General features: G+C 35.7%; 1 protein-coding gene across 7 annotated transcripts in view; it reads right to left on the bottom strand.

Moving 5' to 3' along the window:
* The window catches only part of Cask (calcium/calmodulin dependent serine protein kinase), a 349,943-nt gene that overhangs the window by 214,135 nt on the left and 109,029 nt on the right, over window positions 1-26,779 (bottom strand). For all 7 annotated transcript variants that reach the window (XM_026387544.2, XM_026387548.2, XM_026387547.2 and 4 more), the window contains exon 3: window positions 5,898-6,003. In XM_026387544.2, coding sequence (XP_026243329.1) covers window positions 5,898-6,003 — 106 coding nt within the window. The remainder of the gene's footprint in view (window positions 1-5,897; window positions 6,004-26,779) is intronic.

Here is a 26,779-nt window from a genome sequence, read left to right as displayed (position 1 = left end):
TGTTTTCTTTGATATGTGGATGCTGATCCATAATACAGAGGGCTATGGAAGAATGGAGGAGCTTTGAATTGGGCAGAGAGAGTGGGGGTAGGGGTGGGAAGGATGGTGGAATGAGGCAGACATTATTACCCTGTGTACATATATGATTGCATGAACGATGTGACTGCATTATGAACAGCCAGAGAAATGAAAAGTTGTGCTTCATTTGTGTACAATGAGTTGAAATGCATTCTGCTGTCATGTATAACTAATTAGAACAGATAAAAAAAAGAAAGGCTTGAAAAGTCTGCTTCCAAGGTTGGCCCTTGACAGGCAGGCATCAGGGAATTTGATTTTCAGCAGGTTCCTACTACCTACCTGAAAAGAGTGGCTTCTTGTGTCTAAACTGTTTGTGCAAACAATATGATTTATGCTGAACATCTGCTTTGTTTCTAGGGGGTCTGGAATTTGGTGAATACCAGGCATAGGGTGCCTATGTGACCAGATCCTTGTGAAAGCCCTAGGCACCAAGTCTCTAAAGAAGTTTCCTGGTTGGCAATATTTTACATGTTGTTACAACTCATTGCTGGCAGAAGACTCTTGGAAGCTTGCACTTGGACTTCTACCCATGTGTCTTATACTGATGTTACTTTACATCCTTGTGAATACAACTATATGCTGAGTCCTTTGAGCTCTCTTAGTGAATCATCAAACCTGGGGGTGGTCTTGGGGACCCCGACACACAGTTCTTAAAACTAAAATCAACTGGACATTTTGATGCACTGACTCAAGAGAAGTGTTTAGTTTGCTGAATGAATGGATAGCAATTTGTATCATCTCACATAAAAAAATCAAAATAGATCAAAGAAGATCAGCTATAAAAATGTGTGCAGACCTTCAAATAAATTAAAATGCAATAGTCCAGATTTTTATTGTTTGATTTGAGACAGACATATTTTCCCTTAAGTGGCAAATTTGCTGGTAAGTAATAGTCATTTCCACTCTATCAATATAAATGAATTTCACAAATACTCCCTTCTACAAGCATAAATATCTGACAAAAAATAAAGTAAAAAATAAATAGAAGCAGTTTCAGTCTATTATATCCTTTATTGGCTTCAAAAACACAAACTACTAATATTATTTTAAGAGATACAAACTATTATTTTCATGTCAGATATATTTTAAATCCATATTTAATTACTGTAAAAGTCTCCCTGTGGTATATGTAATCATTCTATAATAAGGTAATTAAAATTCCTTAGCCAGCCAATTTAGGATTTACAGCTTAACTCAAGTACCAGACACTACTAAAGACAAGCCTGAATGTGTTACTTAGAAATAAACATTTAATTTTGGGGAAGTAATATAACTCAGTCCTGTCTTCAGAATGGAACCTGTATTTTAAAATACATTTCAGCAAATTGCTACAGACAGGTTCCAATTTAAATGTAATCCCAAAGAAATGGATGTAATGCAAACTCATGCAGATGTCTAACTACTGTATGTATTGGGGGAAATGACAAAGAAATCTCTAAGTAGTATTGGCCCTACTTTGAAGGTCAGTCCTCTAGATCTGTGCTTTCAGGATGTGTATCTGCTGAAACTGAAAGTCTACGGACAGAGCCTGGGTACATGTTGTCTAACAATTTCTCCATAGGATTTTATAATCTAAGTTTTGAAATCGTCTTTTCCAGCTTGAACATTCTAGCTCTGTGAGTCCCTGTGTTTACGTTTGCTTTAAACTTAACAACTGTAACTAAGTGAATATCAACTCATTCTAAGGATTTTTTTTTAAACAAATAAACAACATGATTGGGTCATACAACTTCATGACTTTCATTTAGGAAGAGAAAAGGAGGGTTGCTTATACATAGTCTATAGTAAAGACAGACATGGATACCATGTTAAGAAACTTGGTGGTAATTAAAATATGTTGTTTTATCTAGCCTTCTGTCCACATAAACAATAAGAGTGGTTTACAAGCAAAGTTAACTAGTCTAATTTTATTTGTTTTACTTTTCCTTGTCTACTCTGTAATAGTGTCATGGTAGAAAACTTGGAAACAAGTCTAGGTCACTCATAACCTTAGCAATGAGCCCTTGAATACTGGGGAAAATGACATCTATTATCAGGAACATGGAACCAATTCTAGAGTAGCTTAGCTTAGAATGCAGCTATAGAAGCAATCTCTCACCTAGCCAGTAGGTGGAGGCGCACACAAGTTTTTTGGTTTTGCTCTTTGATCCACATTACTTTAAATCACAGTAATCAATGTTTTGGGTCTGTTGGTTTGAAACTAGGAGTTGAGGAGAATGCAAAAAATTGGGTGAGGGCAAATGTTGAGGTGAATTTATAAAACAATGGTACAAAAAGAACAGTTTTATATTTCTATATAAGTTATTTTAACTGTGAATTTACAATCTCCTTCTAGATCCCTAGAGCTCATAAAACAATTCTAAATTGAGAAATTTATCATTTAAGATTCATGTTCAATCAGGGAAAATTGAGCAGCAACTGAATATGACATGGCATTAAGGAAATAGTATTGATTTGTTAAGATATGATAATATTATTACGATCATTTTTTAAAGTCCTTATCTGTTAGAAGCACAAACAGGAGTATTTATAGGAGAAGTGACATTGCTCTAGAAATCTTCAGGGGTGAAAGATAGCTTGAACAGGAATGGCAAAATATTTTGAACTCAATGGCTCAGATGCTGGCATTGATTATACTATAATCTCTTTATCTGACACTCTACAAAATAAAGTAAAAATGTATTAAAAAATGAAATACCAAACAATATTCTAGTAATCTGGATTAAATTAGGATTAATTTGGATAATTTACTGGTAAATATCCAACTTTAATGAGTTTTTATCTCAATGTATAGCCATTGAATTATTTTAGTCACACCTGCATCACACAAAATTGACTATAAATATCTCATAGAGACTGCTTAACACTGAGAAACTAAAACCCATTTTATGACACCAAAGATCATCTTCTCTCTACTACTCTGTCATTTAGACCCCTTTGATACAAACAGTAAACATGGTAGAAATCAGGTGAATTTTTAAATGTTGCTTTCTGTGCTCATTACTTTAAAGTATATGAATAAATCTGCTTTTGCTTTTCTCAGAGAAAAAAATATGGATAGAAACAGATTTATTCAATGGAGAATAAAATTAAACCAGAAAAGTCATTCTGAAAAAATTACAGTATCTTAAAATTGGAAGGCACAGCAGAGTCCCTCTCTAAACCAAAAGTAAAACCTATCTTTGTCCCCTTGGAAGGAGTAAGTGTCACCATTACAGGTCTTCTTAGAGGTGAAATCTGACACTTGTTGATTCTACTTATGGCTTGTGATATTATAGTGATTAAGCATATAATCGTATACATGATGATCTTTCAAATAACTGAAAACATTAAGTATGTTATACCTATGGCTTTCTGTGCTGGGGACTCTTAGTAGAATAAGAAAACCAATAAATTCTTGGGGAACTAAAGCCTCTAGTGTTTTCAAGAGCTCTTCCATGCCAGGGGGTCTTCAACCTGGGATTCAGGTATATCTGGGAGTACTAAAAGTCCTTCCTGGGAACACATGAACTAGTATATTTTAAGGCAATTGATTTCCATATCGTCATTTGCTATAACATAGTCTACTTGAAAATGAATCTAGTTTTCCTTTCACATCTCCACATCTGCAATCAGTTATCTCCAAAGACCAACTGCTTCCCTATCCTGAAAAGCCTGTCTAACTTCAAAGAGACAGTTGGGGAATACACAGCTCCTGTGGGAGGGAGACACAACTGGGAGCAAAGAGAATTTGAGAAAGAAAAGGAGATGTCACCATATTTCATCCAGATAACATATTCATAGCAAAGCCTGATCTATTTTAGAATTCGAAATCAATAGTAAGAGGAGTGTCATTGGGAAGTCTATTAACACTTTAATTTTATTTGAAAAATGAAGTCGGATTTTTTTTTTTTTCTGACAGAAAAGTGAGTCTGATTTGGCTGAGTGATTTGACAGCGAGGACTAGCTTTAGCCATGTAGGTCACATAGCAGGCACTTCCCATAAAGCAAATGAGATAAATGTGCAGCTCTGCAGTTGTGAAGGAAATATATTTAAAGGAAAATCCAAGACACTAAAAATTATATTCTCGCAATAAAAATTTTTATATACCAACTTAAAAACATGTGAGAAGGGCATCTAGGTTTTTCAAAATTCTGTTAGTAGGTTTGCTGGCAAAGAGACTGAAGGCCATGACTCTATGAGAGAATCTCCAGGCTCCTTTTCGTTCTGGTTATACCCTTCTGTAAATATTCCTGTGTCCTGCTTACTACAGACACTCCGGGAGAACAAGCAGTGTATAATATGGTGGGAGTGTGGCTCTGTTCAGAATATTATCTACTTCTCATTAATGTAACCTAACATTCCATTCAGGGCTTTTTAGCTATTGCAAACGACTAAGTAAAACATTAACATCTTTTTCACATAAGTAGTCACAACTAAATTCACACCCGTCTTGCACTTATATATTTGAATGAAGGAGTTTATATTAACTGGTCTTAAATTTCACTTTCTTTGTTTCAGCTCCTTGACTACAAGCTTGTAAACTATTTTTGAGTTTTGGTATAGATCACTAATGTGGCAGCTAGCTCTCTGTGGGGGGCAGTTTGTGAAATGCTTCCTAGAGATTCCTATCTCCTGGTATTCAGGTGGTGGTATGTGGGCTGGACCTACTGACTTGTTTCCAACTAGGAGAATAAGGCAGAAGTGATGGTATATAATTTTGGAGACTACATTATAAGTCTGTGACTTCTACCTCCCATTTCTTCTTGCTTGTTTGCTTGCTCTGATGCAGCCACTGGCCATATTGATTTAAAGGCCCATGTGACAAGGAACCAAGGAACACCTGAAGCCAGCAGCTCTTAAGGAACTGAGACCCTCAGTTCAAGAATCCAAGAGGAACTGAAGACTGACAACAACCATGTGAATGAGCTTGGAAGAAGAACTAACCCCCTCTCTCCAGTGAAGACTGAAAATGGCTTTGGCTCTGGCTAACACCGTGGTTACCACCTTGTGAGAGACCTAGAGCTAAAGGACCCACCTGAATGGTGCTCACATTCTTGACATACAGAGACTGAGATAATGCATGTGCTGTTTTAAGTCACTAAGTTTTTGGCTATGATTTGCTATGAAGTCATAGCTAATGAACACACCCTCCAACCTTGGTATCTTTTGAATGTTTAGCATGTATATCTTCCTTTTTAATTTTCCTGACCAAAGTTACTGATTAATTCTGAACAGAATAGGGTAAATACAAAACCCTGTAGTATGCTGTCCCATAAATCTCTTTGGACAATCATCCAACTAGCTATGGGATACTCAGTTGTACTATCCTTAGCTCACATTTCTCTGACTCATTAAAATTTTGTAACACGTCAAGGACCTTCCTGAAATCAAGATACACTATTAGCCACAGAATTTCCCTCATTTGACAATGTAGTGATTATATCAAAAGAAGAAGTTGTCTGTTATTGCTCATTTTAAGTTGCCAGGGAGATTTGCTACATGGAAGCCTCCACTTCATCCTACTCTTCACCTCAGACTGACCTCTTGGTCAGAATTGCACATTTTGGGGCCTCTTATTTACCTCTGAATTCTATTTCCTTTTGGAGCCTCTTCTCTGAAGTGTGCTTAAAAGTGTGAGGATAACCAAATACACCCAGCTTTTGCTTCCTTTGTCATGAACCTTAAGATGAAATAATCCTTTTTTCCCTGTGCTTTCGGGTCTTTCTAAACAGATGAGGTCACAACTATTGCTAAAGTTGAAGAGAAAATTGTTAGTATTTTCTAAAACCAATGTTGCTTAAAATTTTACTCCTTAAGAAATAAAATTTACACTCACAATTCAAAAACCATGTAAAGCATTCCATCTGAGCTATATGTCTCCAATAACTCTACAATGTGTGGATGTTTCAGCATATGACAGATACTGGCTTCCCGCTTTAGATCTGCAAAACAAACATACAACATACTTCATTAGGGTAGGAACACAAGACAATTAGAGTGAATGATGAGTGAATGATGTGGTCTATGGTAACATGAAGACTTCTCTAACTAAAGAGATGAAATTCCCCACTTAAATCAAGCTTAACTTTTAATCCTTTAAAATATTTGACAATATAACATTTCATAATTTTTATCAGCTTAAATCTATATACATTACATGAGTCAGCTCTTATTAAGAACACATTTACACTTCTTAGTACAAATAAATACTTTGCTCCAAAGTAAAATAAACACACAAATAAATACTTCCCCAAACTCTGGTATCAAGTTTTAGTTTCCAAATTTATAACCTCTTCCTCAATCTACCAATAGGTACCTTAAATTACTATTTTATCTCTTTTTTAGTTTCCCCTCAGATAAGAATGTACTGTCTATTGTTTAGCCTAAAATCTAAGATTTACAAATATATCAGCAAAGTTACCTGGAATAGGGAGCAAAAAATAGTATGGTTTAAACAAAGAAGGCACTAGTCCTAGAGTCAAAGTCAGAATCAATCGAACTAACTTTCTTTCTCTCTCTCTCCCTCTCTTTCTTTCTTTCTTGCAATGCTGAGGATTGAACACAGGACTTTGTACATGCTAGGGGTTTGTAGCTGAGCTACACCCCCAGCCCAGAATTGTTTCTCTAGGATTTTTTTTTTACATCTATAAAATGTGTTGGATAATTAAGGATCTACCTGCCTTACAGTATAATTCTGAAGAACAAATTCAGATAATGTATGTGACACTGCTGCTTAAACTCTGTAATACTATTTGGAAAGCAAAATTGTTAACATCATCATCATCTCACTGAAACAGTTTGGGCAGAAGCATCACTTGCCATGTCTACATGGAATAAGATAATTAAAGCCTTCCAGTGCTGACAGGAGTGGGCTTTGCCTGTTTGCTGATGAATCAAGTTCAGTGTGATGTTTTTATATTTAAAAGTAGAAAGGAGACAAGCAAGGAAGAAACAAGGAACGCTAAGGATGTGTTGCACAAAGCAAAATATGATAATATGATTTCCGTTCTGATTTATTAATTCAACTCTGTCTGTCAACAAGAGCAATTGCTATAAATGGAACCTCAGAAGACTTACATACATAAGGGTAGTATGAGGAAAAAGAAGGTAGTAAAGTAGATAAAATATAAACCACTGTAAAAGGAGGAATCAACAATATGATATTAAGAAAGTCAAGGGAATAAAGGCAGTAAAGACATATGTGGGTAGAGAAGGCTGAAAGCTGTGAAAAGGCCTTAAGATTCAACCAGAGAAGGTCATGAGCATTTTGGGCTGTATCAAGTTCTATGAAAAGTTCAGGGTCAAAGTCAGTATGCAGGAGACAATCATCTAATAATAAATTAAAATTTATCATGCTACTCACTAGGCTACTTAATCAGTACAGTCTCTGTCATTTAACATTGCAACAACCCTGTGAGGTAGTTACCTTACAGTAAGGAAACTGAGGTATGGAAACATATTCGAGGTCACATGGCTATCAAAGGGATAGGCTTTGAACCCTGACCTGCTTGACTCCAAAGTCAGTAGCCCTTCCACTATGCTGTGCCATGGGTTTGGACATGATCCTCTTTGAAGATTCTGGCAGTAAAAAAGGAATAGCAAAGTCAAAAGATATTTTGCTTGTCTGCTTTTGCTGTAGTTGTAAAGGAAGTACTCTGTGTGGCAGTAAGTGGAAAGGATACAAAGTCTATGGGATTGAAAGTCAGAAAACTTGGTGCTAGTACTGCCTTTGTCCCTCCACCTGCAGGCTATTAACTTCTGCAAATGTCTTCCTTATAGCCAATGAAATGGAGATGGTGATAGGTACCTGCAGAGTCTACTAAATCAGTTTCAAAGAGCACTGATAAGATTCAAATGAGAAGCCAGATGTGAGAGGCCCATGGAGCATAACACACAGGGGCAGGGAATTAAGCTGAGTGAATGTGAGCTGGGGGCTCTATGTTCACTACAAAAGAAGAGATCAGAGACACAGGGAAAATGTGTCCAAAATCCACTGGGAAGGCTCTGCAGGAGAGGAGGGTATGAAGCAGCTGTGGAGTTTGTGCAAGGAAGTCATGACCATGAGGAAGGCTTTTAAAAGTGTGCTGGAGGGCCTGGTTGAGCCAGACAACATCAATCAGATGCCTGAACACTTTTTTCTCTCTCTTCAAGAATGTTCTGCCTCCTGATTCTATGAATAGCTTCTTAGGAGTTTTATTACCCATTTTTATGTTTATCTCTAGCTTCTCATTTTATTAGAAGTCACCTTCTCATACCTTCTGTTTTCACATTAGTTATTCTCTTTCCATTCATCTCTGTCTCTGTTCTGATCAAAAGCACTCAATGCTCTGACACTGGAGTCATGAAGTAAATGTATTTAGTGTTTGCCACAATGAAAACCAATCTCTTTTCCTCTTTGGGGTTTATTTTCTATTTTGCTGGTTGCATGTAACTACAGTTGCTTCAATTCTCACACTCACCATCTGCTGTGAAGCTTTTGTTACACTGAGAGCTTGCAAGTAGAAATGGATGTTCTAAAGAACTCCCACCACCACTTGAGCCTCACATTTCTGCTTGGTAAACAGCTGAACAAGCTCTTGGTCTGGTCTTATCACCCACCCATTCTCCAAACAAAGGCAGAATTGCTGGGGGCTCTGCCTTCAAAGACTAAAGTTATTTAAATGTCACTGGATATGACATTTTGGGGACTAAAATCAGAACACTGACTGGATAGCACAAAACCCAACAACATAAAAATATATTTGAAAGGATAGGGACAATGACGCAAAAGATGGCTTATATTTAGGTTAACTGTGGTAGTGTTTTCCATAATTCAAGTATCAATTAAATAGCTCAAAGAGAAAAGCACAATTTAAAAAACAAAATTACATTATATGTGCATCTTAACTATAAGATTCCTAGGATACTAGACTCAAAAAGATTACTTTTAAATGTGAATATAAATTAAAGATAAAATAGGGCTGGGGTTGTAGCTCAGTGGCAGAGTGTTTGCCTAGCTCCTGTGAAGGTCTGGGTTCAATCCTCAGCACTGCATAAAATGATAAAGGTACTGTGTCCTTCTACAATTAAAATATATTAAAGATATTGTATATATGTGCATATATATATATAGATAGATAGATAGATAGAGAGAGAGAGAGAGAGAGAGAGAGAGAGAGAGAGATGAACTCCATGCTGATACAGTAAACTAAAACTACTATTTGTCTACAAATCAATTCATGGGGCAGAGTAAGAAGAAATTTGAAAGTAGATGATAATAATTTAGCACAAAATATAATTTTAGCACAAAATATATGTGTGAGTGATGTAACCCAGTTGCCATCTCTGTTTTAAAGTGCTGGTTTGTTACAGACTAATAAGTGGCAACTCTCTCTATTTTCTTGTACTTCCTTATTTTATAGATTCTCAGGGATATTTTAAAATAATTTTTTCAGTACTTGGGATTGAATCCAGGGGCACTCTACCACTGAGAAATGTCCCTAGTCCTTAAAAATTTATTTTTTAATTTAAAATTTTTTTTTAGTTGTTGATAGACTATTATCTTTATGTGGTGCTGAGAATCAAGCCCAGTGCCTCACACATGCCAGGCAAGTGCACTACTGCTAAGCCCAGCCCCAGCCCTATTTTTAAAATTTTGAGACAGGGTCTCACTAAATTGCTGAGGATCCTTCTGCCTTAGCCTCCTTAGTATGATTTTTGAATCATACTTAAAATGATTTTTGAATCATCTATTTCTATATTTCATGCCCTTGCATCTAATTATGTGTCTATATTAAATCAACCCGATATATACAGTATTAGAACTCCAACTAATTTCCTAAGAAGTAAAGCAACTATGTGTCCACGGTCTGCCTATCAGGCTGTCTCTCAAATAAGGGATAGTTTAGGGAAGCTGTTTCAGGTGGTCAGTCTTAAAACTAATTTTCAAGAGAAAAATATTTTTCCCAGAAAGTATTTTTATTATTCATTTTACTACCATTTGTTCTTACAATAGCAGAACTCTTCATATTATCTGTTGAAAATCAGATAATAGCTACAGAGTGCCATAGTTTTGCAGTAAGTTTATTTGACCATGGATAAAAACAAACTGGGGTATATATATATTTAAGGAAAGGAACAATTCTTGACATTGTTGGCCTTGGAGTAGCAGTCTCAACCTCAGTATCTGAAGTTAAAAGGCCTAACTGTAAGGGTTAGTTTGCCCAGAACCAGTCAATGAGGATTTAGACCAGCACTATCTAGTAGAAAAACGATGCAAGTCACACATATAATTTAAATTTGTTTAGTAGCCACATTAAAAGAGTAAAAAGAGGGCAGGGGTTGTGGCTCAGTGGTAGAGCGCTTGCTGAGCATGTGTGAAGTACTGGATACTATCCCAGCACCACATAAAAATAAACAAAATAAAGGTATTGTGTCCATCTACAACTAAAAAAAATATTTAAAAACAAGAGTAAAAAGAAACAAATGAAATTCATTTTAACAACATTTTATCTAATACAAGAGATAAAATGTGTTATTATTTCAACATACATTTACAATTATTAGTGAAACATGTTATCTTTTTGTACTCTCCTCTTACAGCATATCTCAATTCAGGCTGGCCATATTCTAAATGCTCAACAGCTACATGAGGCTGGTGGCTACCAAACTGAAATGATAAACTAATGTACTTCAGTTCTAACCCTTTCCTGGCTGTGAGTTCTTCTGCAATTCTTACACAGATATTTGCAAAGTCTGTCATTCAAAAAAGAACCTAAACTCAAACATGTGTTTTTCAAAAATACTTCCATTAAAGGAAACTTATCTTCTTTTAATTACCCAATTCCATCATTTAATAACTAAGTCTGGAGTTTTTTCACTGCTGTTAATTTATATCCTCATTTGTTATATAGTTTTCAATTATTTTGTCTTGCTTAATTTACCAGACAGGCAAAGAATAGTCAATAGCCAATGTATGGTGGTAGCCCTTTGGATGATTCAAAATTTATTGAACAACTTTGTAGATTTTATCACTAGATTTTGCAATGCAGCATTTGAGAGTTTACTATGCAACATTTGCAATTTTAAAGTGCCCCTCTATAAGTCCTCATTTACTGACTATAATGCCTATACACACACACACACACACACACACACACATTATATATATATATATATATACACATATCCCCCCATTTTACAGAGGAAGAAACTGAGACCCAGGGTTCAGTGAAACAAATAAGTCAATGAAAATCATACAACTAGTAAGAGGAGGGAGCAGGACTAATAAAGTCCAGTGCTCTTTACATCACACCACAATGGCTTGTGGGGCTATGTAGTTTTTATATGCACTAGATCCGGTGGCATAACAGTGCTAATGTGGTGACACTGACTTGGCTGAGAAGCTATTGGCACTGTCACAGAAACAGCGTATTCTGTTCTCCCTGTCACTAGGGATAGTCAGAAAGTAGTTGTTGCTCTTTTCTTAACAAAGTATAGAAGTATTCTCATTCATTCTCAGTTGTGTTAAAAACTTACTAAGAGCTGAACCAGGTTCTAATCCGAACAAAGAATATACTTTAGTCTTAGAGATAATTAGGATCAGTATTAATTTGTTCATTTGAATAAATATTAATAACAAAATAAGTAAATGAAAGCTATTTTTTCCTGAAGTTAATGACCATATGATATTTTAAGAAAGGGATCTAAGCAGAATCTTGGAAGGATTAAGTAGCAAAGTCAATTTCTGTGGCTGAGTTTCACCCTTATCTAATAACCAATTTGAAGTCAAAAGATCCCAGTTGCCTCTGGCAATAATACAGGTCAGGTTGGCTTTAATGGGGCCATCTTCCTATAAATCAGGAAAGTTGATCTTCTCAACTAGTGATGACCAGAGGCCTGGGCAGGCCCACACAGGCATTTGGGTTAACTGCAAACTCATTATTTCTTTGATCTTTTACACATTTTACTACCATTCCCATATATTTTATTATCTTTTTTTTAACACACAGAAATCCAAGTGGCTTCTAAATTCCTTGTATTCTTGTTCCCCCATTTTCATCCTATGGGCTAAATACTCATCCGTCAGGGGAACTGAGACAGGAAGCAGCATACCATTAATTGAGAATATTTGATGGATGTAAAATTATTTCTTAAATAGGCAAATGTGTATTAATTAGAAATCAATGTTAACCACATTAAGCACTTACAAATTAATGAGATTTTAGTAATATATTTCACAAAGAGTTTTCAGTTCTGATAAGTATAATGAGTATATTAAAGCAGACTGCCCTGTTGAATACCAAATTTAAACTAAATGCAACACTATAGATATAAACAGCTATCAGTTATAAAATAAAACCAATTACTGTGAGAACTACTTGTCTTCCCTCTCACTTTTCATTAGGATGAGTTGGTAAATAATTACCTAAACTGTCATTTATTTCCGATGGATTTAAATTTTAAAAATTACAGGGCATTCCTAATCAACACTAAGGTACTATGAATCATCGAGCTTACTAGTTATTTATTAATAAAGATTCCAGGTGACTAATTCAATGATCTTCACTGATATTTATCTTCTAGGATGTTAAAATGTCCTGAAAGAAAAGCATTTGCTTAAAAAGCCATTTGTGAATAAGAGCCAACATTAAATTTAAAAGAAGCCAAATTATTTGTCTCTCATAAGATGTAGCTCTGAGTCTCCTATTCAAAGAGTTACTTAACCATGAATTTAGTGCAAATCTATTTGGGGACTCAACTAATAAAACAGAAAGATGTTAATCATAGAGATCAAAGGAGAAGGCAGAGGTGACTGAAATCCAAACCAAATAAAGTTCTGGTTTTACAAGTTTTTCTCAGACATGAATGACTACTACTGAGATCATATTTTTGTACATGATAATAACAGAAATACAATATTCTAACCTCCTTTAGAAGGTATAATTCTAGTCTGGCTTTTTATAGTGGGAAATGTAAGCCAAAGGGGTATGGGGAAGAAAGATCAGGGCATTTTACTATGATAGAAACCACACACCTGTTTCAACATGGGACTCCTTATTTTATTAAAAAAAATAGAGAATCACTAGTGTATATCTCAATTTTTTAATATTAAAATCTTAATATTAAAGCACGAGGGCATTTTGTGGGATGCTCAAATGCACGTGTTTGCTAAAACTCACTGAACTGTATGTATATTTACATGGTTCATTTTATTTACAAATTCAGTAAAATTTAAAAGGCAAAAGAAAATGGTTATTCTGATAAAAGAGGAATCAATTATGTCAAAGTCAAAAAAAGTTCTTCACATACCTGGTGTTTTATACCTTCCTAATTGTGTTATCTAGATTTTCCTTCTATTTGTTTGTACTTACTTTCTGATAACTGAGGAGCTCACAAAGGACATGTGTTAAGATAGTCTTCCTTACTACCCATTTCTCCCCTACATCTCCTTTCTCCAGTATGGGGCCAGTGCAGTATTTACTGCCAGTGGGGTCAACATTCTCCCCAGAAAGCGATCTATGGTCTGTTTTAATATGTAAATACATGACTAAGACCAAGATTCTCTGGCATCATGAAATAATTGTCAGTTTTTTAATAACATGGGTTTCCCCATCCAGCCACAGTGTCCTTTTGTCAATAAATTCTCATAAAAATTAGTATAAAACAAATTCAAGCAAAAAATTACCAATGTGTGATGCTAATTTTGTAAGGGACCAATAAACATAATATGCTAATTGTTTTAATAGATAATTTAAAATCAGGGATATCTATATGCCTGCAGATTTATGGTCTCAACCATTAAATTATTTCTATATTTTATTTTATTGGTTTACAAACAAAATAAAAATTCTAGCCAAAATTCAAGATTTGTGTCAAGAGAAATTGCTAACTAAATAGGCATGTGTAAGTAAACTAGCTTGCCTTGCAGTCATAATTTTTCCCCTACTGGGGAATGAACCCAGGGGTGCTTTACCAACGAGTGACATCCTCAGCCCTTTTTAAATTTTTATTTTGAGAGAGGGTCTCTCTAATTTGCTTAGGTCCTTGTGAAGTTGCCGAGGCTGGCCTTGAACTTGTAATCTTCCTACCTCAGCCTCCTGAGTCACTGCAATTACAGGTGTGCACCATAGACCAGGATATAGTCTTATTTAAAAAAAAATGGAGATCTTCAGAGTCCTAGTAGAAATGAAGTGACATCACCAATAGTATTGTGAGAGAGTTCTGAAAAAGCCTTATTTTTCCTTGTTTTAACAAAATCTTAAGTAATTAATATACTACCCTACCCTCATAATAAACTTTTCACTTGATCTTTTATAAAAACCTAAAAGTACATACTTAAATACCTGAAGATGGCAACTATCTAGATCAGCAATTTTTATCCGATTTGGAGTCAGAAACCATTTTAAACATCTGTTAAGTAGTAAATGTTCTGCACTAAAAGATTTTGCACTACAATTTAAGGGAAGCACAAAAGCCAAAACAACTGATCTAGATACAAATATCTTAAGGTCAGGCTCAGGACAGACAATCTGACTCAGTTCTTGTTTGCTATAAGAGCATTGTTTAGAACCGCTGGTTCCTCCTTTTATATTCTAGTAATGGGCACAATTATGAGAATAACCATTTCTTAGATTTAAAACGAACATTACTCATATAATTTTAGCCATTTGCCCCAAACCCCACCCTTTACTGTGTGAGATGCATGAAGCTACTATAAAGTGTTTTTGTGTTCCTACTCTGAAAAATTACAGGAAGTTCCTGAGAGCATTCTATGTGGCCCAATTTGCTGTTTCCCATTTTGATTTCACAATAATTGAGTATCATGTTTACACACATAAAATAAATATATTTGGGGGCAGCTTCCAAATAATGATGCTAAAGGGTTTCCATTTTTTGTTGTAGGTTGAATGCCAGAATATGTATTTCCTTACTCTTTAAAGAATGTAAATTTAAAATCAATCTATCTTCTTTCTTCACTTTTCCCCCCTGACTAGCTCTTTTTTGCCATTCCATTAAACTTGCCATTTCATGAAACTTGGAATGGTAAAACAAAAATTTCCTTGACGATTGCGTTTGAAGTAGAGGCTTCTAGCAGCTGATTCACAGGCAGTTTGAGTGCAACCATAGCAAGGCAGGATGCTTAATGAAAACCAGCAGATGGAAGGCAGGCAGGCCAGGGCCTCAACTCCTCCTCACTTAAACAATCATTGGTCCCTTAGCAGCAACAAAAGGCCTAATGCATTAACAATATTACTGAAAACAAATATAATCAATACATTACTTAGGTCATTCTAGGTAATGGTTTATTGCATATATGTGACTTTTCAAGATTGGCTACCAACTTCTTCAGCTTGCCCAGGACTTTCATGGTTGTAACACTGAAAGTCTTCTGTCCTGAGAACCTATCCTCAGTTCCTGTCAGACTAGGGTGTCAGACCTGGCATGCACTTACCCTTTTGAGCACTAACACTTTCTTTAGGAAGGCAGTTATGATAAATAGAACAACACGCTTCTAGTTAAAAGGATTGTCTTTTTTAAAAAAAAAAAATGTATCTTTTTAGTTGTAGGTGGACATAATACCTTTATTTATTTATTTTTATGTGGTGCTGAGGGCTGAACCCAGTGCCTCACACGTGCTAGGCAAGTGCTCTACCACTGAGCCACGACTCCAGCCCCAAAGGCCGGTCTTTAAATCCTATCTCCATCACTTGGTAGCTATATCACCTTACAACATGAGTTACCTCATCTGTAAAATAAGAGTGAGGCCATAGTTCCCATACAGGGTTGTGTAGTTAGTTCTGGATGATTCATAAAGTATGTGAAAGTTTTTTCCATAGTGCACGACATGGAATGTGTACATGATGTTTTGTTTTCTTTTTATTTGATCATTTTTGGTGGAAATCATTCTTTTCTACCTTTAACAAATGTCAATCAAACCACATATGATCATAAGAAGATGATAATGAGAACATTCATTACTAAACCACACTGCCATATAGTTCAATGCCTACTTTAACTTTGCATTTTCTCATCTATAATTTTTTTTGGGAAATCATATAGCTCATAAAGAACTGGAGATAACCATATGATTATTTGGGGGAAAAATGGGTAGAGTTAGAGTGTCTAATAATAACGACACTGGTTTAATATACAGTGAAACAGAATCTACATAGCTATATGTGTGTGGCCTACAGACTATCAGCATCATTCTTCTTCCAGACACTCCCGGGAGTCATCTTCATACCAACCACTGCTTCTCCCCTACTTCCTATGTGCAGCTGTCAAAACCTGTCCATTCTCTTTCTGCAACACCTGTCAAAACTATCTTCCCCTTTCTGCTATTACCCCAGTTTCAACCCTCACTGATTCTTGTCTGGATCACAGCAAAGATCTTCTAATGGATTTCTTTGCCTTCAGTTTCTTCATTTCATTCTACTCACTGAAGTGTTTTAATCACTTTAATGAGTGATTTCACCTTCTCACATCAAAATCTATTTCACTGAAACAGAGAATGTTAGAAACGGGCATGACAATAACAGAGCCATCATCATACACTTTTCTTTGTCTTCAAATTTTACTCAGAAAGAAAACGAGGACCGTGGTAGTCAGGTGATATGCCTGAAGCCACATGGTTAATTCACAGCACAACTGCCAGATGACCCCAGGTTTTTGATTCCCAATCCAGCACTCTTTCTGTTCTATGTGGAAGAGGACATTAAGTGTCAAAACTTTGAGGTAATCTATTCTTGATGGCAAAGAGACCTTTTAGAGAATGACCAAGAAATGCTATCTACTTGCAGAAATGGAGTATGAATGTTATTCTGTGTCTGTTATTGCAAGTGGAAAGCTTCAAGGTACTACTGCTACTGGATGTGCTAGCTTTAAACAAAAGTAATCTATGTCTAACGATTCTATGTCACTGTATAATTTATATACCACATTATTTAATATGATAAATCACATGGCACCAAAAAGTTGTGTTTTGTAAGAAATAGTTAAAGTTAAAAATTTCCTGCAAATTTTAGCAATTTCTTAAATCCATTTATATACGTGGATCTTGTCTTTGGTTAACTATTGAGAAGTAAATTTGCCAGGCTAAATGATCACAATTCCAAAAGAATCAGGTTTATAGAAAGAGCAAATCCCATTTTCTTCCACCAGAGGGAACTAAAGATCATATTATACCTAGTTAGGCAATTATAATATCACCAAGATTTGTAGAATATCACCAAGATCTATGGCTACCGATATTATTGGTCTTGAGGATATAATACACAGATGATTGTGTCTTTAACATGTATAATGACAACAATAACCATCAGCTAATATGTACTGAGTATTAACTATGAGTCAGGCTGTATTTTAGATGATGCATTGACCCATTTAACCTTCATGACAATACTAAGAGACAGACAATACTTACGTTATATATGGAAAAAAAAAACAGGCAGAGAGCAGTTAAGTAACTCAGCCATGGAACAAAATTTATGCTCCAGAATTTATGCTCTTACCTCTGCTATGATGCTTCTTAGGTCTACAATTGCTCAACTCTGAAAATGAATTTTAGATGTAAGCTATTTCTCTGTATTATTTCTAAAAACAGAACTATAAAGTGTTGATTAAAATAAAGCTCAATCAGAGCAAATTTCAGTAATGAAATAATACCTTTCAAAATCTTAGTTTAGTCTTTTCAGTTCAAATTACCTGATTTCATTTTGAAAAAATTAGTGTTTTATTAAGATACAGACTCATTAAAAGACAATGACCAGGCAGGGCTCTGGGATGGCTGTGTAAGGAGGTCAGGGAAACCTCTCCCTTGGAGAGACACACAAAGTCCTCCCATAATATCTGAGGGGAATTGGCTCCAGAACTTTCTACAGATACCAAACTCTGCAGATGATCAAGTCCTTGAATATTAAATTGCACAGTATTTGCATATAATCTATTCTTTAAATAATCTCTATATTACTTATAACACATAATAAAATGTTTTGTAAATAGTTGTTATTCTGTATTGTTTAGGGAATGGTGAGAAGGAAAAAAAAGTCTATACATGTTCACTACAGACCCAATTATTTTCCCAAATATTTTCAACCCATAGTTGGTTGAACCTTTTGGCACAGACCCTGCAGATACAGAGGGGTAGCTGTATTTAGCTAATCAAAACTGACAAACACAATCATTCAGTTTCTGGAGATTGATCAAAGGACAAATTTTAAGAAACACTTATTCAATAAAATCTATAGAAATTTGGTAAGAACAATGGGAAGCTGTGGTAATGGAGAGAGAGGGATTATATGGGGAGTGTACCTGTCCCCCTATAGCTCTGTTGTGCAGAGGTAACTATTCTAAGGAAGCTCAGCAGCTCAGTGGCGGATCAGTCCCTTGAGGTAGAAGAGCTATTCAGGGTGCATTTGGCAGTTGATAAACATTGGCAGATCCCATTTTCCATAGTTCCATGCTGTGGAAGGCCTACATTGAGTGGGTTACAGAAGCCAATGGTAACATCCATTCCCCTATCCTTAACTCCAGCTAAATACAGAAGATTTGGGTGAGGAAAATAGTCTAGTCCTCCTTTCCCACACAGCTCCGAGTTGCAAGAGAGCTACAGAGATGGACTTTAGCTCAGTGGCAATTCCTGCATCTTTCAATTTCTTAGGGTGGAAGAACTACTTGAAGTATATTAAGCACCTGGTGAACTTTGACAGATGTCATGCTTCCTGGCTTTACACTATGGAATATCCATACTGTTTGGTAGAAGTGCCAGGAGAGGACACCAGTTCATGCTACACCTTCCACCATAAAACAAAGTCCCCACTATATAGGGAGGATTTGGGTGGGGACCAAATCCAGTGAGGAATGAGTTCCCCATTTCTCCCAACACCTGCTCCATGCAAAAATTCTGATCAGCGGAGGGTACAGTAAGCTTAACAGACTAGCAAGCCCTATCCCTGACAAGGGGCCAGGTATTAATTCAATCAGAATATGGTTCAATTTATACCATATGGCATTGTTAAGAACAATAAAATCATCAGCTAGCAATTAGTGTAATATAATAACAACAGAGGTAAATAAATCTAATGAAGATATCGGGAAAGAGAGAGAGCCCAGCTAAAGCCACAACAAGCCCTGGAATGGAAGAAGGCTGTCAGTATCCACAGTTGTTATGATAAGAAGTTAGAAGAAATGCAAAAATGAGAAAAGTGTGACCCTTACATGGGGGAAAACAGCAAAAATTAGAAATGGCCTTTGAGAGGGTCCAAATGTTAGAATTATCAGAAAAGACTTCAAAGCAATTAGAATAAATACATCCATAGAACTGAAGGAAATCATGTTTAAGAAATCAAAGGCAGATATGACAACAATAGAGCTGCAGAAAAATCAGCAAACCTGAAGATACACTGACAGATATTAAGCAATGTGAACATAAAGAAAGAAGAATGAAGAAAAATTTAATAGAGTCTTAGAGAAATGTCAAACACCAGTAAGTACACCAATATATGCATAATTAGAGTGTCAAAAGAAAAGAAAAAAGGAGCTAAAATTCTGATATAAAGAAAGAAACAATGAATAAACAAACAAATAAACAAATAAATAAATAAAGGAGAAATAGATGAGTCTTCTATGTAGAAGATATTCAAATACTAATCAGGTTATCGTACTCTACTAGTATTAAAGACTCCATGAATCTGTTTCTTTCTTTCTGTCCATTTCTATTGTCACTTGGGATTTAGTTGAGGTCATCATTTATCTTGCCTAGATCATTGCAAAAGCCCTCAAATTGTGTCCCCATACCACAAAGGGCTCCTTTTAAAATGAAAATTTCATCATTTTTCACTACAGTTTCCCCTACATTTTCACATACTATTCCCCTTAGACATGACTTACTGGCTTATTTGGGAATTTCTCAGAATTACTATAGCATTTATTTTAAAAAGAGGCTCCTGGCCCATACCTCATACCTATTAGATTGAACCCACTCAGGAAGGGGCCCAAAGACCCATCAGTGCTTTTAGTAAGCACCATCCACACTTTCTTCCCCTACAATTATTCTGCACAATGAAAAATGAAAACCACAGTGAACTGGCCCACCACTACTTATGTCTTTGTCTTTAGCTTTTGCTGTTCCCAGAAAGTTCCAAGTAGGAACCACTATGTGACCAGACAGGATTATATTATAGGAAGGGGTAACCAGATATCCATATAATGTAATGAATATATAGTGCATATGATTCAGGGAATCATAATTCAACTGTAGAAGTAAGTGAACCATTATTTCTATTTGAACATAGTAGTACAAATGCATGCATTTCTTTGCTACCTCTTGAAGCCCAACTAATCTTTCAGTAAAGGTGTTAAAAAGGCATAAACCTATAAACATAAAGAGAATAAGAGGAGAGAGAAGCATATTGGATAGGTAAACAAAATCTTGGGTTGTAGAAAGTAAATGGACAAAATTAGCAGATCAGAGAAAGCTAAAATCCAAATGTGGCTATGCTTAAGGTATGCCTCTCAATTTCTGACAGCAGGAAATGCAATAGACTAACTACCCAGGTACAGCACCATGAACACATCACTGAATTCCAATCAACATCTTGCTTACTACAGATTATAATAAGCTAATGACCAAGAGCAGTAGGGATACTAAAGCAGGTTCATTCCTGTGAGTTTTATGGGACTCTGATGGCCAACTTTGGCTAAAGGACTTCCAAGAGGCCTTTCTAAAACATCCTCAAAACTGCACCCTGGTTTAAGAATTTCCCTACCCAATCTTCCTTTATTTCTTGCCTTTCTCCTCCAAAGTAGTTAGACCTGCATAATTTGTGATGGATCTCTAAGCTTCCTTGGGTTTTCTACCCATTCATTTTATTCACAGGAAATTTCTCAGTAAATTTCTTCCAAATCTAATTCTTTCTTGACAGCTGCCTTTTGCAGAACCTAAACTAACATATCAAGCTTATATAGGCCAAGCCAGTAAGAAGCCAGCTGATATGCTCATCTAAATATTCCCAGGAAGGTTTCAGGAATAGGAAGCACCAGACAGTTTTGAAGGTGGAGGTGCATGGTGGAGCCTGGAGGGCTGGATTGGCTGAAACTCTATGGGAGCAATCTGACCCTAGATATCCTTGACCAAGTAAATTATCCTCTCCTACTTTTAAATATTTTGGCACCAGGGATTGAACCCAGGGTTTTTAAACACTGAACCACATCTCCAGTGTTTTTTCTTTTCTTTTGAGACAGGGTCTCACTAAGTTGCTTAGGGCCTTGCTAAGTTGCTAAGGCTGGCTTTGAACTTGTGATATTCCTGTTTCAGCCTCCTGAGTTGCTGGGATTATAGACATGTGCCACCACACCTGGCTTCCCCTACTTTTTGGAGAGTTTGGATACCAGACTCATAATTCAGGTCAAAATGGGATTCTGTACTTGAACAGGAGGATGAAATGGAAAGTCAATTTGCTAAACATGCTGTAAACCTCACCTCCAACATATACAACCTTAACTCAAGGTAGAAGATCAGAATATTCTTTGTCAAAACTGATCTGCTTAAGAAAAAACCCCTACACACATTAGACATCCATGGAGCTCTAAAAAATACCTCAGTCCTTGTCTAAACACCTATGACTAAGTTATCCACATTGTTTTAGTCAGGTTGTTTTTTTTTTTTTTTCTGCTGTGACCAGAAGACCTGACTACTTTAGAGAAGGAAAAGTTTATTTGGGGCTCACAGTTTCAGGGTCTCAGTCCACAGAGAGCCAAGCACATTGCTCTGGGCCCAAGTGAGGTAGAATATCAAGGTGGAAGGATAGCAAAGAAAAGAGGCTCAGGACATAACAATAAGAAAGCAGAGAGAAGAGTGTTCCTCACTAGGGACAAAATATATACACTCCAAAGGCATACTCCCAGTGACCCACCTCCTCCAGCCATAACTTACCTGTCTCCCCTTACCACCCAGTTAATCCCTATTGGAGGATTAGGTTAAAGCTCTCATAACCCAGTCATTTCACCTCTGAATGTTCTACTATTGCCTTACACATAAGCCTCTGGGGGACATCGCATATCTAAATCATAGCACATATACACAGAGTTTATTGGAACTATTTAATATTTTTCTCTTAAAAAAGAGCTAAGGATAATCAGATACTCAAGGAAAATCTCTAAAAAGAGCCTTACACAAAGAAATAGAAACACATTTTTTCCCAAGGAAACTATTTCCTGTGTAAACAATGCAAAGAAATTTTTTAACTATTAAGAATGTTATAAAACCTCTAAAACAAAAGTATGAAACTATATGATATGAATAATTTGAAAGAGAAACAAAAAAGCCTTTGAAAGCAAAAAGCTAGAACAAAAAATATTTGAATAGAGTAGATCAATTTGAGGAAATATCTTGAAGTACAACAGAAAGATAGAAATGAGAATAGAAAAAAGTGATAAATGCTGGCCAAGCCTATAAAGTGTAATATTATTTTTAAAAATGGCAACAAGAAAGAAAGAACAGAGAAACTCAGGGGAATGAAATTATTTGTAAAACTGAAGAAAGGATTTTCAGATTTAAAAATATTTCCAAGCACCTAGCATGATGACTTTTAAAAGAGTCCACAGTGAAGCACATCATTGTGAAATTTCAAGGTACTGTGATAAAGAGATTATTCTTCAAGCTTTCAAAACAAATAAAAAAAGAAAGAAGGAAAGAAAAAGAAAAGGCCAGGTTACTATTCTTTTTAGTTTTTTTAATTTTTATTAGCTACACATGACAGTACAATGATCTTGACAATTCATACATTTGAATCAAATGGGTTTTTTTAAATTTTTTTTTTTAGTTGTAGATAGACACAATATCTTTACTTATTTTCATGCAGTGCTGAGGATTGAACCCAGTGCCTCACATGTGCAAGACAAGCGCTCTTCCAAAGTAGGGAAGGATAATGTGATAAATTATCTGATGGGACACCACTGAGCTATAGCCCCTGTGCCCCAGGTACTATTCTAATGCTTTACATATGTTTTTCATTTAATCCTCTCAATAATTTCAGTGATACAGAATATGTTATACCTGATTTTTTTTTAAATGAGGAAACTTAGGCACAGAGAAGTTATGTGATGTGCCCATGTTGCACAGCTGGTAAGTATGATATGAACCCTAGTAATCTAGTTATACCATATAAACTTGATATCAATATGCTATGCTTTTGCAAAATTCTGAGAAGTTTCTTCTGATGCAGAATTCTATACCCAGCTGAACTATCAAATTATAGAGTAGAATAAAGAAATTTTCAGGTATTTCCTGGGAAGTTACTAGAAGGCATGCTCTACCACAATAAAAAAGAAAAATGAAAAGTACAGGAAATCTAGGAAACAGGGACTCTGGCATAGATGAAAGACAAACAGAATTCCCCTGATGAGAACCCAGTAGGGCAAGATGTAGCAACCAATTTATAATGAAACAGATGAAGAGCTCACAGGGAGGGAGCCCTCCATTGCCAAGAAAAATAATGAATGTGATAAATTATCCGATGGGATTGAATGTATTGAGAGAAGCTATAAGTTTAGTGGGATGATCTAGGAATAAATTAGAAATTAGAAATAATAAATAAAAAAACAAAACAGTAAAAAACTAAGTCAACTATTTATTTTAGGCAAAACAACAACTTATACCAGAAATATAATCACATCATACCAATGATTCAAATATGAATAATATTATAAAATGGGGAAGAGGAAGCAGGGCAGGAGCAGAAAGGAGGGTAGAGGACAGCAACATAAAAGTGCTGCATCTTTCATAGTGGAAAGGCAGTTAATTTATGATATATTTATGATATTTAAAACTATAAAATCAGAAGCAAGAAATGCTTAAAGTGGTTGCCTCAGATAATAGACTGGCGAGGTTTGAATGAATCGGGATAGAAATTGCTTTTTTGTTGTTGTTTAGAAATAGCATGATTTGACTTTTAAAACCTACATGCTTGCCAGGCATGGTGGGGTATGCTATAATTGCAGGAACTCAGGAGGCTGAGGCAGAAGGATTACAAGTTCCAGGCCAGCCTCTGTAACTTAGGGAGACCCTGTCTCAAAATAAAAACTCAAAATGACTAGAGATGCAGCTCAGTGATAAAGCACTCCTGGATGCAATCCCCAGTACCCAAAGCAAACAAAAACAAAAACAAAAAAATGTGCTTATATTACTTAGATAAAAGTAAAACTCAACTATTTAAAGAATCAGAATAGAATTTTCTAGAATCAATCCCAAACAATATATTTATGATGACTAAAGAAAGAGAAGACATAATGTTCAGTTGGTCACATTTGCCCACCATTCCCTATGACATTCAGCTGTGGAACTGCTGGGGCCGAGTTCAAACATTTTATTCTAGAGGTGCCATCATATTCTGAATATTTATTTATATTACACATATAGAGACAAACACATTTAAAATGAAAGCAAAACCAAAACAAAACAATAATTACAGGCATGAAGGATATAATATAAGGAATGAACAGCTGTGAACCTTAGAACCCTTAGAAGGTCCATCTTTCCTAGTAAACTTGCTAAGGTGACACCGAGGATCTTGGATAAGGTTGCTTTGTAAGTAGTTCATAGTTCAACACTACTTATGGCTCTCTCTTTTTGGGAACAGTTACCTTGTCAAAGGTAACAAAACCCAAGTAATGTGTTGTAGCTACAAAAGCATATCGCCACTAACAAAAACAAGCAGTTTCTAGCTGTTTTATTTGTTGTTTAAACTTTATTAGTCAATTTAGTGTTAATTCTTTTGTATCATATTAAAAAGAACTTTTGTTACAATAGCAGACATTTAAAAAATAGCAGACATCTAAATGGTGGTAATACTCATTCAGGTCTTGGATACTTTGAAATAAACACAAGGCTCTACCGTGGAAGGATGGCTCTCCCATTTTAACATAAGCACCCATTTTATACTGTCCGGATTCATATGGAGTTTGATACACTGTTAATGGAGTACTAAAATCCATAATTAAAATGGCATTTTTTCTTGTTTTATTTCTTGGTTAATTACAATGTTCAAACAGGCCACTGGAAATAATTCCCTTTAAAATTCTCAGTTTTGTCCATTTTTAATTCTCTTCTTTTTCAAAAATATGGGCACGGGTTTCATTAATGTCATTAGTTGCAATGCCTGCTGAGAGAAAATGCTGACTTCGTGCACATGGAATCAATTTTCTGAATTAGAAAAGGTTTTTGTGAAGCTACTTCTTGCATAGTATTTATTTTCTCAGAAGCCTTCCCTGTAGGAAATGCTTTAAGTAGCATGCTAGGTGCTAGATTACCAAATCTACATTTATGAAATAAAACATCTTGTTCCTTCACTGCTTTCAGCCATTTAACCTTGTTGCAACCTACAATGTCTGAGGAAGCATATAGAGACCTCAAAGAGTATCCTTCCCTAGGAAGACAAGGCAGGCTTTTCTAGCTTTATATTTGTGTATTAAGGGACAAAGGTTACTCTTGAGTGAAGCAATATGTAATGAGTGAAGAGATTAGGAAACCCAGAAAGCAAGTGGGGAAAGGGTAGGGAGAAAGGTAAGAGGGCATTTTATGTGCAGTCGGTCCAGAGTAGGAGAACCAGGAGTAGGCAATGCCATGGGTAGACTTCAGGGTATGACTGGAGGATAGGCAAAGAAAAGGAACACCCTAGTTATAACTAAGATTCATCTCTTTCAGGAGGGATGTCAAATTCAAAGAAGCAAAGTCAGACTCAGGATCCAGGGCTGGAGTAAAGACAGTGCCCCAGAAGCCAACAAAGAAACAATAAAGACATTACCTAATAGATATGCCCACCCCCAGGACAATATCATAGGACAGTATAATGGGTAGGCTGCTTTTATAAGTCTAGACTAGTACCTCCTCAGGCCTACCATGCAAATATTCAAAGGAGAGTCCAGCCCTTTATATGGTGGGGCTGCTAAAGAAATAAGGAATATCGGAGAAGAGTGCAGAGAAGTGAAGTACAGAATAGAAACCTGATAGAAAGAAAAAATAATGTGGGGAATAAAGGAGTGCCAGGCTTTTAAGAGGACAGTATAATTATAGTAATTCAGACTATATGGTACATTTTGTCTCTTCAAGAATTGAAATTAATGGTGGATATTTAGAATAGCATAGATCCATTCACATACTTCTGTCTCATAATTTATGATTAGACATGTAAACATTTTAAATGTTGGGATACATTCACTAGGAGGCTTACAAATACTACTGAAATGACATTAAATGTAGCAGAAGCAATAGACAAAATGGAGATAGGTAAAAATGAAAAGAAGTATTACGGGGTCACCTACTATGTATGAGAGGGAGGTATGTGTTTTTAAAAATATTTTAAAATTCCATTAAGTTTCTTGAGGGTGAAGACTGTATACAACACAATACCATGCACTACACTTGATAGATGGCACACATAGCAGAAAATATATGCTTACTAAATGAGATTTTGAAGAACTTGAGTCCAGTGGAATGTCTTAGAGCTATTAATGGAATAAAGATAAATATCCTGATATGGAGGGAATTTTATAATAACTGTTAGTGAAAAAGGAAGATACAAAATAGTGTGTGGAATATGTTACATTTTATCCAAGAAAGAGGAAAATGTGTGTGTGTCTTTTTAAAAAAATTTTTTTTAGCTGTAGATGGACACAATATCTTTATTTTTACTTATTTATTTTTATGTGGTGCTGAGGATCAAACCCAGGGCTTCATGCATG

Source organism: Urocitellus parryii, chromosome X (genome assembly GCF_045843805.1).
Source record: "Urocitellus parryii isolate mUroPar1 chromosome X, mUroPar1.hap1, whole genome shotgun sequence".
NCBI lineage: Eukaryota > Metazoa > Chordata > Mammalia > Rodentia > Sciuridae > Urocitellus > Urocitellus parryii.
The sequence above is the reverse complement of the archived record's forward strand: the minus strand, read 5'-3'. Positions and strand labels throughout refer to the sequence as shown.